Source organism: Lygodium microphyllum, chromosome 6 (genome assembly GCF_053477565.2).
Source record: "Lygodium microphyllum isolate KBCC chromosome 6, Lygodium_microphyllum_v1.1.10, whole genome shotgun sequence".
NCBI classification, from domain to species: Eukaryota; Viridiplantae; Streptophyta; class Polypodiopsida; order Schizaeales; family Lygodiaceae; genus Lygodium; species Lygodium microphyllum.
The window spans coordinates 132,331,379-132,349,314 of NC_141140.1; the positions used below are offsets into that span (position 1 = coordinate 132,331,379).

At 42.0% G+C, this 17,936-nt stretch overlaps 1 protein-coding gene across 1 annotated transcript; it reads left to right on the forward strand.

Annotated features, from left to right (window-relative positions):
• The first annotated feature begins 1,190 nt into the window (after positions 1 to 1,190).
• On the forward strand, positions 1,191 to 16,098 carry LOC148035145 (calcium-dependent protein kinase 13-like). The gene is made up of 8 exons (XM_087680115.1): positions 1,191 to 2,153; positions 2,466 to 2,589; positions 2,688 to 2,831; positions 2,960 to 3,112; positions 3,202 to 3,317; positions 3,586 to 3,753; positions 15,104 to 15,334; positions 15,525 to 16,098. Exons 1-8 carry the CDS (start codon positions 1,647 to 1,649, stop codon positions 15,684 to 15,686), a joined length of 1,605 nt encoding a protein of 534 aa, XP_087536241.1. The 5' UTR covers positions 1,191 to 1,646; the 3' UTR covers positions 15,687 to 16,098.
• The last annotated feature ends 1,838 nt before the right edge of the window (positions 16,099 to 17,936 follow it).

A 17,936-nucleotide genomic window follows, 5' to 3' on the forward strand; every position in this document is an offset into this window, starting at 1 on the left:
TAAAGTGGAGGTCCATCATTTGGTGTGCAACTAGTCTTAAACACTTGAAGTAAGTCAGTTGATTGTGGGCCAATGTTGAGGAAAGTATTTTCGTAGTAGATACAAAAACGTCTACCTCAAAATTTTGCAAGAATTTCTGAATCAAATTGCATTGATTTGCTATATTAGGGTGGAAAAGTTTATGAAGCTGAATATTTCAATAAGTTCTTTTTAAGTTTTAAAGTTTTTTTAATTTGAGAGTTTTGCAATTCATTTTACATTAAATCTTGATATTTTATAACCAATAAAATTCAAGGTTTGGACATTCTTCTTTAAATTTTGAAGGTTCACTGAAGAAGTACATGTATTTTCCATTTTTATACCCAATGGAATTCAAAGTTTTAGAGATTTAGTGGGGGGAAGGTAGCCCCCCCCTCCCCCATAAACATATTGTTGTGTTGGTAGAGCTAAGAGGGAATTGGTTTTGATAACCCTTTGCAACCTCCACAAACCCTTGGAAAAAAAGGAAGTTTTAGCACACCAGAGCAAGGTTTTGAGTTGTGGATCATTCTTATTAGTCTCTCTAGAGGTTCATTGAGTTGTTTAAAGTCTGACAAATGGTCAAGGACCTTTCTTGTTCTAGCTCGTTTCGAATTGTGGTATGGTGCCATTGTGCCGTTATGAAATCCTCTGCTACACTCCTGCAAGCCCTTAGAGAGGTTTCTCAAGGAGTGTTTGGAAGCAAACAAAGAACACTGCAATGGGCAACATGGAGTAGCCGATTACCCCATAGGAAACACATAATTTCTTGAAGATAAGGTTCGAGTCACACCCTTGTGCTTGGTAAAAAAACATGTGAGTTGGATCGAAAAAGAATGCTAGCAAAATGCAAGATCGTTCTCGCCATTGGTGGGCATCCGGTTCAAAGTTTACATGGACCATTTGGTACAATTGGTGGCTCTTAATCCTACTAGTGCTCTACTAAAACCCTCCTTTTTGCAAGGGTTCTGGGGGCTTGAAGATAGCTTCTCCCCCCTCTCTCCGAGAAGCACGAGTGTTTTTGTGGGGGGAACCTCTTGTGGCCCGTCCCCCAAGAGGCAGGTCGCACCCGGCTCTAAAAGGGGAGATGAGAGGGGCCGGTGGGCTGGAGGTGGTCGACCGGGAGTAGCCAGTTACCCGTTTTGACTCTTCTTCTCGGGGACTGGGGGAGGCGGGGATGCGAGATCCAGCAAAAACATTCACACATGTGGCCGCCGTAGCAGCAGCAACACTCATCAGGAGTGATATTATATCGATGACATCAAGCTCCTCGCGGCCACCGTCGTCATCAGTTGTCGTCTTCACCATCATCACCACCATCGCCTGGTTCCTGTCAGCCCTCCCCGCCATCGCCATGGCGGAGATCTGCGCCCCCGCAGATCCCTCCGGCCTCCCTCGGTTCCCTTCCCCCTGAAGCTCCATTTTCGCCACAGCTGCCGTCCATTCGTTCGCCCTCGCAGACACACAAGCAACCCTAGGGTTTCCGCCTTCAACAAGATCAAGACGTCAGAATAATCAGCACGCAAGAAGACTTCTTCCAAATCGGTTGACTTCCCCTGCACGAATGCTTGTTTTGGCCCTGCCGTGCCACCGCCGTACGTGCCTGTGTTGCATGCACATACTTGCCAATGGGTAACTGCTGTGGCACCTCTGCGCAGAAGCCTAAGCGAGAGCGCAGGCCAAATCCTTACGCTGCGGATGCTTACCATTCGGCGGGTACTCCTAAGGTTAGCGTGCTTAAGAGCCTCCCTGGTGGAGTTTCTGTCAAAGAAGGGGAAAGTATCTTAGACAAGTACATTCTAGGTAAGGAGCTCGGCCGTGGGGAGTTTGGCATCACTTATCTCTGTACGCACAAGGAGACACAGGAGTTGCTAGCATGTAAGTCCATATCTAAGCGGAAGCTGAGGACTGCAGTGGACATCGAAGATGTGCGGAGAGAGGTTGTCATCATGCATCATCTACCACCACATCCGAACATTGTTGGACTTCAAGGTGTCTATGAGGATGATAACGCAGTCCATTTGGTCATGGAACTATGCGAAGGTGGTGAGCTATTTGATCGTATTGTGGCACGGGGTCACTATCATGAGCGAGCAGCTGCAAATGTTACCAGGACCATTGTGGAAGTGGTGCAGGTACTATTCTTATTCATCTGCACATTTGACAATTTGGAGATGCTGGTCACAGTCAGTTGTGAGTCGTCTTATTGTTCTGTTTGCATTGCATTGGGCCCCTCTGAACATTTTTTGGAATGCATGCATGTGTGCATTCAAAGCAGATGATTGAGATTAAGTGTTTTAAAATGTTCCTTGGTGTTTGAAGCTCAACAGTGTCAACATATACCGATCCTCTCCCTCTCTGCACTGGGTGCAGAGTTTGGACAGAAACTTGGATAGCACTTTTCAATCTGAAGGTACTGATTCTAGATGCATATTTCTGGTATGCAGGCCTGCCACAAGAATGGGGTGATGCACAGAGATTTAAAACCAGAAAATTTCTTGTTTGCAAATAAGCGGGAGAACTCACCCTTGAAGGCAATAGATTTTGGCCTCTCTGTGTTCTTCAAACCTGGTACTATCCTGTTGCAGTAGTAGTTTCAGGAAGAATGAAAGTTAAAACATTGTTTCTCTGAGTAGGAACTCTTTATGAATTACCTGTTTCAATTGCAGGAGAGAGGTTCTCTGAGATTGTTGGGAGTCCTTATTACATGGCACCAGAAGTATTAAAACGGAATTATGGGCCAGAGGTAGATGTTTGGAGTGCAGGTGTCATACTGTATATTCTACTGTGTGGTGTACCTCCATTCTGGGCAGGTAGTACCTATTCAGTTGCTGAAAGCTTGATGGCTTATTTTTCCAATGGGCTGTTAGGTGGCATATCCAAGTATTATTCTTGCATTCTGAGTCAACTGTGATATTTACTCATTAATGTGTTAATTCAGAGTCAGAGCAGGGAGTTGCACAAGCCATTCTTCGGGGAGTGATAGATTTCAAGAGGGATCCTTGGCCAAGAGTATCTGAAAAAGCGAAGTCTCTTGTCCGGCAAATGCTTGAGCCAGATCCAAGGCGCAGACTGACAGCACAGCAAGTCTTAGGTACAGTTCTCTATCTTCATTTGATTACTCATTTTGAGAGGGTTCTGGATTATCAGTTCAACGCCTTGGCTGTGTTTTACCATTTACAGACCATGCATGGTTGCAAAATGTCAAGCAGGCTCCTGATGTTCCTCTCGGCGATACTGTGCGTTCAAGGTTAAAACAATTTTCAGCAATGAATAAGCTAAAGAAAATGGCTTTACGAGTATGGGCTCTATCACATTCTTGTTATCTTGTATATGATATCATATGTCACTCTAAGTAGGCTCCTCTGTGTTATACAGGAATCAGACGGGATGCTTATATTTATGCATGCATGTGTGTATGCATATGCATACGTTTATGTGTGTGAATCTAATTCATTGATGTGAAAATGTGTTACATAGTCTTGTAGAGGTATCGATCTAGTCTTCCAGCTGACAGACATGCATTTTGCAATAAGATTCTGTCTGATCATCTTGTGTTGTTTGCAGGTTATTGCTGAACTGTTATTGGGAGAAGAAGCTGATTCTCTGAGGAATATGTTTAACATGATGGATACAAATAACAAAGGTGTTATAACTCTTGATGAGTTTAAAGCTGGTCTGCACAAATTTGGCTCTCAGCTTTCTGAAAATGAAATTCAACAACTAATGGAAGCTGTAAGTGTGATGCTAATTACTAGTTTTCCCAGCACCAATTTGCACGAATTTTTCCTCAGAATCTTCAAAGTGTGTAATCTGTTGAGATTGCAGAAGTTTGGAATTTCCACGATATAAAATCTTACTTGATACTCTTATCATTTTTGAAGGTTGAGGCAGCTTTGGATAATCGTGACACACGATCTCTTTTCTTTCTGATATTGTTTGACACAACTTCCTTTCCCCATGGCCTCTTTTCCCCCCTTCCACCATGTTCTTACATCTCCTCTCTTAGGGATCAGTATGGCATAGATTCACTCTCAATGCTCAAGACCACTCATTGTAGGATTGTCCTTTCTTCTTTTCCTTTCTTTTACCTCCCATTTCCGTTTTCTCTTTGTTTGGAATATTGCATGATCATTGCAACTTCTTACCAAAAAAATCTCACATTCTTTTGATTATGTTAAAATCTTCATCTCTCTTCTCTATATCCAATATAAGAATATTGGAACATAGATTTCACAAGTGCATGTAAATGATGAGTGCATGGACCATAGATAACTTGTACGAACTTAATATCTTATCCTAACCATAGGCCCACCATAGATTCGTAAAGAGGTAGGCAAATGTGACCAAACTTTTGATGTCAAGCATGGGGTCAACTCAAAGAAAATGGAAGACTAACAAAACAACAAAGTGTGGGAAACTCCAATCATGGCAAGTGGAAGAAAAACATATCAAGATTTAGGCCCACTTGCCATCGAACTACAATGATTTTGACTCGATTATCCCCATCAAGCCATATCATAGAACCTTAATCCATGCACAACTAGGTCAATCATCCCTATCGAGCCATGCCATAGAATCTTGATCCATGCACAATTGGGTGGCGCTAGATTTGTGTAGCACTTGAGCTTCTCTAGATGCCAAAACTTGAGCTCCTTGTTCTTGGACCCATGAAGGAAACATTGGGAAGGAGGTAAACAGTAAAAAACAATAAGCTAAAAGATATTGTCACACTCAAAACTTGATCAAGCCCTAGTTGGCCAATTTTGCGTGCATATTGTTTGAGTGCAACATTAAGAATGTAGATGCATGGAGTGATCGTGAGAATTGAACATGGAGAGAAGAGATAGAGAAAACACCAAAAATAAGAATGCTGAAGAGTGAATAAACTTTGGGAAAAAGGCACCCAAGGCGTCACATTCTCAAATACAATGCTCAAAATTCGAGTGACTGTGGCAAACTAATAAATAGTCAAAACGAGGAAAGTGGCAAGTTGGCATGAAATCTAGTTGATTGGGGAAGGTCGGCCTCATTTTGCCAATTGGCAATCTGACTTGCCTCAACCAATTGTGTAGTTGTTGTCCAATTGCCTTCTGCACTTGCGTGCATTGCTTGCAATAATGCCTTTGCCTATCCAAGAGGTGATTGCTAATACCCCCTCTTTCATCTTGGATGTGACATGGGGCTTAGGGATTTGGAATGTTGATGTAGAATAATGTGAGAAAGCGCTTTGATGAAGAGACCATGTAGTTGCCAAGGCTTTTTGAAACGGAATGTATGAAACTGGTTTCATAGGTTTCATAGGTTTCATACGAGTTTCGTAAAATGCTAGAAACGGATTTTATTTGAGATGAAAAAAATTAGAAAAGTTTTATATACATATACTATGACTCATGTGACAGAAAATACAGATTGACATTATTCATTATTCTATACAATGTAAGTGAGCATTCAATGTAGCATCAATGTTTGTATTTTTCATGGTTCACTATCCATACTCAGTGTCAACTTTAGTTGTAAAAGGAACCCTCAATATATGCAATCATCATAGATAACAAATCAAAATAAAACTTTGGCAATCAATGCCAATATCTAGGTCAATGTATTAAATAAATCCAAGAAATTTAGGGTATGACATTTGTTAAAGTTTAAAATAGGTGTTTCATACGTTTATGAAACGTCTAGGCATGAAACAAATTTCCTAACTTTATGAAATGGGTTTCTTGGCAACTATGAACCCTGCCAAGTTGTCTTCCTTTTTGCGGTATTTCACTGTGGCAACACCATCCAAGATCTTATCTTGGATGAAATAGTGAATCTCTATACTTTGTTTGTACACGGAACACTGATTTTGGAAAATGGCTATGCAACTCCCATTGTCACATAGAAAAGCAATAGGATGGTTGAGTACAACTAAGTTCTCCCAACAACCTCCGAATGCTACACAATCTCACATGTGGTAGATGATGTTGCTGAGTACTTCGCCTCTACAGTAGACAATGCCATTGTTAGTTGCTTCTTGCTACTCCAAGATATAGCACTTATACCAAGAAGAAAGTCGAAGCAATAGTTGATATTCAAAGGTTAATGTTACGAACCCAATCGGAACCTATCCATCCATACAATACTAAGGTGGTGTCTCTTGTCCTACTGGATAGAAATTGCCAAGATCATGAGTTTTCTCGAGGAATTGAAGAATCCTCAAAGCAACCCATCAGCGAGTTTGCTTAGACTTACTTATAAACCTTGTAAATAACTCGATTAAGAAACAAAGATCGATTCGAGTGTTCAATAGCCAAATCAAGGATCCAATTAGCAGCTAATAGCTAGAGTCATTAACACTCCACGAATGTGTATAGGTTGAAGCGTTCCGCTTAGGATCCATATGGAATGGCATGCATTCAAAGTTGGTTAAGAGCTTATGCATGTATTGGCGTTGGGAGAGAGAGATCCTATCACAACACAACTAAAAAGAAATATAGGACCGGGATAGAGAGATGGGTTGGAGAGTGTGTCAGACTCTGTATGGATCTGAAATGCAACAAGCAACCTCTGAATTTAACCAGCAATTGCAAATACAGATCTGTGTCTAGCAAGTGTCTCGGATGGATGATTGATCGCTAGGAGTTGAAGCAGGGATGGCGACACCACAAATAGAGCTATTTGCCATTGAGGGGTGTGGACAGCAATGGGAAGAAGGCGCTAGTTGATAGAGCGCTTGCAATGAATGAGACGAGGTTGAGTGAAAGGGCTGTCTCCTATCTATAGATGTGGATCCTTTGAAATTAGGTTTTGGTATGTGGGGTCAGATACGCTATAGGGATATCACAAACCTTTTGTATATCAATTGTTACCAAGATATATTGCCTCAATGATTCCAAATTAATTTGATGCTCATGTACTTTAAAAGGCGATTTGTATTATTTAAGTGTTTTAAAATATGATTAAATGTTCATTTAGAATATGTTATAATTATGCTTGGATTGTCATTAACAAGATATCCAAGAGAAATTAAAAGTTTAGTCGGTTGGTCAGATTGACTAGAAAGCTTAGATGACTTAGACTTTTACACTCAGAGAGTCACATTGACTAGAAGTCCATATAATGAGTGGTTTTAGAAAGTGAAATCAGATGCTTATGATCGAAGAAAGAAACCATGAATTGGTGAACACCTAAAATGAAGCTTTCAAGAAGCTAAATTTGGCGACTTGTAAAATTTAAGAGGTTACTATTTTTGGAATTTGCCCAAATGGAAATTCTGTTTATGTCAAAGGCTCCATAATTTTGCAAAAAACAATTTTGTCTTCAGTAGCTATTTCTAATTTTTAACCATTTGAGAGATTTTGGGAGTAAAAGGGTTGGAAACTTCTTTCTTTAGAAAAGTGAAACATGTGGTATCTAGAAGAGGACATGTGTCAATTTGAAGAGAATCATTTTCAGCAAACATTTGTTAGTTGTAGCCTCCTCTTTTCACTTTTGAGCATCCAAGCCCCACACCTATATATTGGAGGTCTCTCTCTTCATTGAAACAAACTTTCATGCTGAAATTTCAACTGCATGCTTTGTATTCTACTATCTATCTCTCATCCAAGAGGCACTTTCTATTTAGCTTGATCTAATCTAACCACTAAAGAAGAGAATCAACTTGCTGCTCGGAGATTGTAGAAATTAGGGTTTCAAAATCCTAATTTTCAGAATTGTAGCAAATTAGTCTTTTTGTATATGGTTCAGGCACTTGGTGATCGTGGTTTTGCTTCAATAAATTCTTGTCAAGGGGGAGTGGCCGGTTTCCCTCTCAACGTGTTGTCAACTCCTCGCTCTCTCTCTCTCTCTCTCTCTCTCTCTCTCTCTCTCTCTTTCTCTCTCTCTCTCTATCTTCTAATTTTCATGGTGATAATTAATCAAGTTAGTTAAGTTTCAAGTATTGTCATTTTCATGTACTTTCCCGCGCTTACAAGGAAAGTTTGGTAATTTAATGAAAGTTTGGTAATAAGCACATTTTGGGGTTGTAATAAAGAGCTAATCAGTTTATAATGTATTTTTTAGCTCAACATGAACTGCTTAAGAGGACTTTGAAAAGTTGAGTTGGGGCTGATGTTGATATGGATCAGTGAAAATTCTGCAAGAAACAGAAAAAATGTAGGTTGTTTGAGACCGATCAAGTGGATAGGACCACTGTTGAGCGGTAAACAACTTGTTAGGTCAACAAGGCTGATGTAGAGTGAGAAGCTGATGTAGCAGCAGCAAACATAGGTGCAAAGGCTGAAAAACACTAGCTACAGCTGATTGTAAAAACAGATCAGCAATCAAAACGTAGTTCTAGTGATGCTACCATATATGGCAATGTGCACGGAAGCAAGAATGAGCGAATTGATACTAAAATGTTGTGTAGAAGTGAGGATGATGAAGTTACCATGAGAACAATAAAGAAGGCTCATGAAATGGTGCCCTTGTAGTAATGAGGGTGCTAAGGAGTGAAGATAAAACCTTGTGTTGTTGTTGCTTTGACTCCCTACTAAAGCTTTAACATTGTAGTAAGGCTAGGGAATAAAGATGGGAGTTCTTTGAATCAATGTGTACCAACATATTGGAGGGTGTGGCTAATAGGTGCTTTATGTAACGGTTATATGGGCAGACCATAGTGACAGGAAACGGCCGGAACGGCCCCCCCGGCACGCGGAATCGCCGTCCCCGGCATGTATCTGGCGCGGATCGCGTTTCCAAAAAATGGAACGTTCCTTGTCCCGTTTCAGACAGGAACGCCACGTGGCAAAATGACCTGCGGGCCGCCCGCGCCCAGTTTCCGCTTGTGCCCTGTTCTATTGCGTCCCGCCTGCTCGCGCCTGCGTCCTGTCTGCTCCCGCCTGGCCCATTTCTCCTGCTCCCGCCTGGCCCAGTTCTCCTGCCTCTAGGCCCAGCCACCTTCTTCCTTCTCTTCCCTCTCTTCCTTCTTTTTCTTTCTCTTCTTTCTCCTCCCACCTCCAACCTCTTCCTTCTCTTCCTTCTTCTTCTTTCTCTTCTTATTCTTTCTTCTCTTCCTTCTCTTCTTCTCTTCTTCCTTCTCTTCTTCCTTCTACCTTCTCTTCACTTCTCCCTTCTCTTCTTCCTTCTTCCATGAACCTTCTTCTTCTTCTCCCTTCTCTCCCTTTCCCTTCTCTCTCGACTCTTGAGTGAGTCTTGAATTGAGCCTTCTCCCTTCTCTCGAGCCTTCAATAATCAATTTTCAGCCTTCAATTTTTCCTTCTCTCGACTCTTGAACCCAAGGCCTTCAATTTTCAGCCTGAAATCATAAATGGCTTCATCTTCCCGTCCCGCTCGTCGGGTTGGTGGTCGAGGAAGAAGGTTTGATGATTGGTCATGGTGGGAAGAAGTAAATGCTGACCGCCCTTTGAGTGGTGGAGGATCTCGACCATGGACTTGCAAGCTTTGCCCATACAAGCGAACTAGTGGAGCAAACAAGGTAATCCATTGAGCCGAGCATTTGTATTTCAAATTTTTATTGATTTTAAATTTTCAAAGTTACTTAAATATTAGAATATGGACTACCAATTGCCACTTGTTCCATTTTAAATTTTAATATTTATGCATAATCAGGTCCGAGCTCATCTCCTACATGAGCCAAATTCAGAGGTGCAGTTTTGTCCAAATGTGACCTTGGAGAAGCAAAGGGAGCTTCGTGACCGTGTAGCAGGTCAACAAGCTTATCTTGCATCTAGACCACGACGTGTTGCAGTTGACCCTGCAACTTTTGTGATACCATCCCCATCAGATGTATCTAGAGCAGGGTCAGTATCAGGAAGTGCTACCTCCACACCTACTACAGGCATTGCATCGGCCATGGCATCAACAACGCCACATGTTGCACGTAGACAAAGTACACTTGATGCTAGTTGGGATCCCAAGAAGAAGGAAGAGGTGGATACATCAGTGGCACGCTTTTTTTATCATGACCACATTCAATTTCGTGCAGCCAGGTCAGAGTATTTTAAATTGATGTGCAAGAAGATTGGTGAGTATGGCCCTTCGTATCTACCTCCATCATTAGAGACCTTACGCACCACTTTGCTCGACAAGGAAAAGCGCCTTGTTGAGCAAGCAGCAGTGACTAGAAAGAGCATGTGGGCTAAAAATGGAGTTTCCTTGATTGCTGATGGTTGGAGTGATACACGCAAGTGATCCATTCATGGTATGGTTGCTTATTCTCGTGGGGAAATGTATTTTATATCTTCACATGATGCATCGAGGACAGGAAAGTCAGCAGATGTACTTGCAACAGAGTGGGTTACAGGTGTTGAGCTTATTGGCCTAGAGCATGTTGTGGGATTTGTTGCAGATGGAGAGCCTGCAAATAAGGCAGCAGGTGCTATTATTCAGGGATATTATTCACATATCACAGTTTCATATTGTATGGCTCATTGCTTGAACAACCTACTAAAGGATATTGGTAACCTGTCATGGATTGCATCTGTCATAGAGCAAGGAGCTCAAATGGTTAGCTTTGTTTTGAATCACCAATTTCTTCGCCATCACTTTTCTTTGCGGTCGAAGAAGACACTTTTAAAATACTCTGATACCAGATTTGCCTTTAACTTCTTGATGCTAGGCAGGTTAAGAGAATGCAGTGGTGCCTTGAGGCAGTTATTTCTTAGTGATGAGTTTATCTCATCAACATTGGCAGATACTCCTACAGGTATCTTATGCTTGGAGAAAGCAAATAACTCCACTTTTTGGGATGATGTGAAGCTGATAGATGCTATGGTATCACCCATTGTACATTTATTGATGGTTATGGATGCTATGCAACCTTGCATTGGCAAGGTATATGAGGCTATGGACAGGCTGAATGAAAAGTTGCAGCAGTTGGCACCAAATGATGAGGCGTATGGGGAAATACACCATTTAGTTGTGACGAGGTGGAACTCCTATAGCTCACCCATGCATGCAGCTGCATTTGTTGTGGATCCTGAGTTCCAGGGCAAGGGTCAGGAGAATGACAGTGAGGTTATGGATGCATGGAGACTTATATTGTCTCATCTAGTGCCTGATCATGGCACTAGACGAAAGATCAGAGATCAGCTTTCATGTTATAGGACCTTTCGGGGTTCTTTTGGTTGTGGGGATGCACAGGAGGATCGCTGTAAGATTGGGGCAGCTTTGTGGTGGGAGGACTATGGTTCGGATGGTCCTGAGTTGCAGCAACTAGCCATCCGTATTTTGAGTCAGTCAGTTATCACGAGTCTCATGATACATGACACATTTACATTATATATGATATTATGATCATTGATGACATTGTGACACTTGGGTTGTTGACAGTTGTGCCATGTCGATATTATATTTGTACTTGAGTCTTGCAGTCTTGTAGTTGCCCTTTGGGCTATTTTGGTATGCCGCATTTTGCTTTAGTCTAGAGATTAGACTTTATATTTGCAGTCTTTTTTGGGGCAATGAGCATGTTCTTTCAAAGATTAGACTTCAATTTCATATTTGTAATCTTTTAAGTTTTTTGGCAATGGTACCATAGGCATGTTCTTTTAGCTTAGACTTTTAAGTTTAGTTCATTGTTCATTGTTTTATCATTTATGATTTTTGGCATATGTATTATGGATTTTATTATTTATAATTGAATAGCTTACCTCTTGAGCCTTGTAAGTTGCAATTCAATTTCTAATGAGTAGTTTTAGAATAATACATGATATCTTAAAGTTAAAACTTAAAATGATTTGTCCTTGTGGATTATATACCTTGGTTTTAAGTTTTAACACTCCAGAGTCCACATGGATTATGAGTGAAATATTAATTTTTTTTCATGAATTTTGATTTTTTAAATGCCGTTCCCGTTCCCACGTCCCCGTTCCCTTGGTTTGGCGTTCCCGTCTCCGTCCCCGTCCCCGTTCCCCGTTCCCGTTCCCCGTTTCATGTTTCTATGGGGCAGACTCCAAAAGCATTATGTAAAAGACCTACTCCGTGGTACCTATTTGAGGAACATCTCCCACTGTCCTACCATCTTTATAATCAACTAAATTTGTCATGTTGTTTGTGTTGAGAAACCCATTTTCTCAATTCACACAGTTCACTTTTTCCTTTGCGTTTTAGGGTTTCGCATAATGGACAGCCCCACAAAGGGACTCGAGGCCCATTTTTGGGCACCACACAACTAGGCACCACCCTAGATTGATTTTACCTATTTAGAGGCTTCTTCCGTTATTCATCCCACACTGGTTGATTCATTTTGTCAGTCACCTATCATCTTTCTCTCTCCTCTCCTACCATCTCCATCCTTGTTGCCAAGCAACAATCTTTAGCTTCCTTGGGTTGTGTTCATGGTGGTAGTGGCTTCCACCCTTGTTGGTGCTCATCTTTCACTAGTGGCGATAGCTTCCTTGAGCCCTTCCTCCTTGCATTTGGTGCTTCTCATCAGTTGGCATCATCCTCTTAATCTTGGCGATAGTCTGCATCCTTTTGGCATCTCTTCTACATCAACTTTTGGCTGCTTGGAGGTCATCTCTTCATTAGGTGTTACATCATCTGTTGGTGTTTCCATTATCTAAGGTTGGTGAACCTTGCGTTTGCCCTTTGCTCCTTCAGACGATAGTACACCAGTCCTAGGTGGCATCCGGCATTTGTTTTTGGATTGTTTGGGAGGTCACCTTTCTCAACCTCTCTTCATCTTGCGTTTGGCAGTTAGGAGGCTCCACCCATTTGCATTTGTTGCTTCAGGGATCTCCACTTCGGTTGGTGACCTTCTCCACCAGGCATTACCATTAGAGTTTGTTGAAACTTGCATTTTCAGCTTTTAGCTCATCCTTACCACTTGGCGTCACTCCTAACACAGTTGGCATCAGGCATCGTCCTTGCGTTTGTAGATTAAGAGGCTTCTTCGGCAGTCGACAGTCCCCCTACGCTAGGTGATACCTCATCATCCTTGCATTTGCAGACTCAAAGGCTTCTTCAACAGTCTCCCTGCTCTAGGGCATCTTTCATGCTAAGGCACGTCTTGTGCTACTCTACTTTTTGGGCCACAAAGATTGTTCTACATTGGCTCTTAGTTGACTATGCTCAAGGCCATAAGACGTATCCAATGTGTATTGAGTCCTCACGAGTAGATAGAGGCCCTAAGACCTCACGAGGCGATAAGCCCTTGTGGAGACCACCACACTATGCAGAAGCTTCCCCCACTCATTTTCGGGTCTAGTGGCTACCACGGCCCACCTCTCCTCCCCAGTTCACTCCCTTGAGAGCCTATGACTGTTGCCCACCCTTGGTTCACCTTGAGGCTCCTTCTATCCCATCCGCTTCTACTCAGGTTTGAGAAGATACCTCTGGGCGCTCTTTGGCTTTTGCTCCTTTCGAGCCCTAGATACCTTCTTCGGCACAACTGGTGGCAATTCCTTCGTCGTCAGGCACCTTGAAGTTCGTGAACCATGAGCATTTGGATTCCCTATCTCCTTTAGAGGGGGATTCAACAAGGGCTTCCATTAGGCATTAGAGGGGGCTCTTGCATCTCTAGTTTTAGAGAGGGACCCTACTACTCTCGAAGTTCTTCACACACCATCTTTAACTTTCGAGGTTTAGCTCTCTTTGAGCAGTTTTACCTCCATTAAAATGCAACTTCTAGAGGTAAAACTCGATGAGCAGTGACTTTATGAGCAGGTCAAGAGACTCGATGAGCAGCGACTTTATGACTAGGCCTTCGTATTCCTTCTAGCATGGTGTAATAGACTAGTGGCTTCTCACTCGAGGTTGTGTTTTAGGTTCTGCTGCTCATCGAGTCTCTTGACTATCTTCACAAGTCTCTTTCAAGTGGCATTCTTGGATTATAGGGTGGATCTTCTTCTCTTCATCTCACTCCTCTTTTTGTGCTCCTTTCTAGGCTTGAGAGGGAGTGTCCAGAAACCCATTTCCTCAGTTCACATGGTTCACTTTTTCCTCTGCGTTTTGGGGTTTCGCACAGTGGACAGCCCCAAAAAGGGCTCGGGGCCCATTTTTGGGCGCCACTCTAGATTGATTTTGTCTGTTTATAGGCTTCTTCCATCATTCATTCCACACTGGCTGATTCATTCTGTCAGTCACCCATCATCTTTCTCTCTCCTCTCCTTCCACCATCTCCATCCTTGTTGCCAGGCGGCAGTCTCCAACTTCCTTGGGCTGCATTTATGGTGGCAGTAGCTTCCATGCTTGCCGGCGCCTGTCTTTCACTGGTGGTGACAGCTTCCTTGAGCCCTTCCCCCTTGCGTTAGGTGCTCCTCATCAATTGGCATCATCCTCTTCATCTTGGTGACGGTCTGCATCCTTCTGGTGTCACTCATGCATCAGCGTTTGGCTGCTTGGAGGTCATCTCTCCATTAGGCATCACATCATCTGTTGGCATTTCCATCATGTGAGGTTGGTGGACCTTGTTTTTGCCTTCCTCTCCTTTAGGCGATAGTGCACCAGTCCCAGGATCTCCACTTCAGCTGGTGACCTCCTCCACCAGGCGTCTGGCAGTGGGCCTGAACATGCACTTGATGGAGAATGACTAGGCATAGATAGAGATGAAATTGATCATTTCCAGGTCAATGGAAAGTGCAATGACAGGCTTGAGCTACACCTTCATCAAGGTGTTGAACAATGCTCTTTTGTTTGCAGGGCAGCTGCCGCCCATGGTAGCTGAAATGCACTCAGCTGTCCTGTGGTGTACTCACAACACCTTGGTCAAGGTGCTGAACAATGCTCTTTTGTTTGCAGGGCAGCTGTGGCCCATGGTAGCTGAAATGCACTCAGCTGCACTGTGGCATACTTAGAAGCCCCAACAGAGGAAGTGGGAATCCTGCTTGAAAGGTGTAGGTGTCACATATGGAAGCTTAGTAGGCAATCCTTGAATCTCTATGCGTTTTGAATGATGAGCTTCTGAAAACAATGTGAACACCAAATTGGAATCGGAAGTAAAATAGTTTAAAATGCATGCACAAGTCACAGCCTGGATTTCATGCATGATTTAATGACCAGACACTAACTTGCAATCAAACTCACTTAAAGTTGCATCAAGTCTTGAGAGTAATTGTTCTCTTACATACGTTTTGGACTGGGTTTTGTTTTGTCACAGGCAGATGTTGATAAACATGGCACCCTTGATTATGGTAAATTCGCTGCACTGACTGTACAACTCCAGAGATTGGACAATGATGAGCATTTGCAGAAGGCATTCTCTCGTTTTGACCTGGATGGGAATGGCTTTATTGACATTGATGAGCTGAAACAAGCATTGAGTGATGATTTAGGAGCTGAGGACTCTGAACTTATAAATGATATCATGAACGAAGTGGATACTGACAAGGTAATCTAGCTAACATAACTCAAGTAATATTAGTTGAGGTGACTTTGATGTTACAGAGCATGGCAGAGTACCTTTTTGAGACATAAAAGCATCAAAAGAGTTGGTTGAATACCTTGGTAAAATCTTGTAAAAGATTGCTTTAAGAATGGTCTGCTTCTTTGTTTTCACCTTCTGAGATTTGTGATTTTAGGATGGTCGAATCAGCTATGAAGAGTTCGCCAGCATGATGCGCACAGGCACAGATTGGAGGAAGGCATCACGACATTATTCCCGTGAAAGATTTAACAACTTGAGCATCAAATTGATGAAAGACGGTTCCCTGCAAATGCAGGAGAATAACAAAAGAAAGTGAACAATAACTGGGATCCTCAGACTTCCCCTATATTGTATATAAAGCAGAGTTATGTAGTGTCTAGTCATTACATATTCCATGGGATTCAAGGGAGACCTGATTGACTTTGTATGTGCGGCTGGTTTATATGAGGACTATTGCCATTTAATCTACTGGGGGAATTTATTGGTAGATCCAAAGCTCTGCTTTTGACCACCCCTGGTAGCTGTATTATTCAGTCTTACTTGATTTTAGAATCTCTATACAAACTGGAGCAGCCAGAGGCACAGTTGATGTACCAATTTCTGTATTTTAGGTCAGTATTTGTATGTAGTTGAGGCACACAACTTGTAATTGATGCATTTGGTGCCAATATCAGATTTTGCTGTCACAATTAACGTGGTTGATCCTTTCTAAGGAGTACAGGGTTTCGGAGACAAGCATACATGCCTTGTTTCCAAGAACAAGATCTTAGCTTATGCATGATTACTTTTTTATTCTCAACACTACTGCTCCATCATAGTAGAGGTGTGCGAGTGCATGTGCGTGTGCAGGTGCATATGGGCACATGCAGGTGCTTGCATGTGGGCGTGAGTGCAGGCGTGTCCATGTGCATGTACGGGTGTGGGTGTGCGCGAGGGGGCATGTGTGAGTGGGCTGCAGGTGTCTGTCATTTGGACAGAACTGGTCTCATTCTGTCGAACAGGTAATTTCCGTTCCATGTTTTCTGTCACATTGTTTGCAATGTCTCTGTTTTGACTTCGGTGTGTTAAGATCCATTCACACGCTGCCACAGTTGTCCACGTCATCCTAACTGTTGGATCTTTCTGGTCTATACGAGTTTAAAAAACAATTGTGGTAGGTGAAGTTTAGTCCGCCTTAACAGACAGTTGTTGGTAAGGAGCAAACTGAGCCCATATTAAAGGGAAACATCACGACAAGTGCTACTTTACTGCCGGTAAATGTAACTTTAGTTGATGGCAATTTTACATTCTGACTTGGATAATGTCAAGAGACCATATATCACCTGATCCATTTTATGGCAGTCCCTTCTCAAGAAACGATTCAAGATTTACGATACGTTCAGTTGGGAGAAAGAAGCGTTCTCCACATTCATGTGATAAAGCAATTTGGGTTGTGGTGTCACTAAGAAGTCCCTTGGGGGAGTTGAATGACTGGTTACTGGCCTTCAAACACAATGCTGGATGATCTTAATGACAGGTCTTGGTTTGCCTGCGTGTAGAAAATTTCTTAATGCTCATCTTGGGATTTTGACACCTCTCACCAAGCTTGTTCCTTTGGATTGTCTTATGAAACAAAGTCACAGCTGCATCGATTTGGTCCTATTTTGTTCGGTGTTCGTTACACATATGCGAGGTGCATATTAGCTCCCTTACCACATGTAAACACCTACTCATGTCTTGCCACAGATGCACTGATGTGTGTATAAGCCGATTTTGTCTCCACCTCATTTTGCGTGCCAATTTTTTTGACACAGTATGTCTGCATCTGGATGGTTTTATTCATCATCTATGTTTGTTTTTCTTGTGGTGTTATCCTACATAGCTATCAGAATGCATACCTTTTTTTCCAGAGTCTCTTGAAGTCCAGGACATTCACTTCTAATTTTGACTTTAGTAATTAGTTGCATTCTTGTACATAGCTACTAGATTGCATGCCTTTTTTCCTCCGTCATAGAGTATATAACAATCTCAAGTACATTCATTTCTAATTTTGACTTCAGTAACTACTTTGTAATACACACACATAGATGCATTTATAGACAATTACCTTATGTGAATGGTGTTATATATGCTTTTTAGACAACTTTTGAAATCATTTATTCACCCCCTTCCGCACACAACTCGGATCACCCCCTTCCGCACACAACTCGGATGGATAATATTCATACACAAATAAAAATGACATTGGTATCACGTGTGCGCCCACACACACACACACACACACACACACACACACACACACACACACAACTATTGACTTGCCTTGTATTAACAATCAAACATATGTACGCTCAGATGTGCATCTAACTCATGTAGTAAATCTCTATGTGCATGACAATCTAACTAATATGATAAAAGTTGGTGGAAAAACATTTGTATCTTAAGTTGATCACATTCATTTTGGAAACTCTATCCTATACTTAAGATATTATTTAACATTTAAAACATCCATTATGTTCAAAATGGGCCAAGACGTCTTTGTGTCACTTGGTATTTATAATAGAAATGTGATTCTATTGAGGTTAAT

Bases quoted from the DNA above. Each gene is read 5' to 3' on its own strand.
- LOC148035145 (XM_087680115.1), top strand. From the start codon at position 1,647: ATGGGTAACTGCTGTGGCACCTCTGCGCAGAAGCCTAAGCGAGAGCGC. The intron at 2,154-2,465 runs GTACTATTCTTA...TCTGGTATGCAG, and splicing joins CCATTGTGGAAGTGGTGCAG to GCCTGCCACAAGAATGGGGT. The intron at 2,590-2,687 runs GTACTATCCTGT...TTTCAATTGCAG, and splicing joins CTCTGTGTTCTTCAAACCTG to GAGAGAGGTTCTCTGAGATT.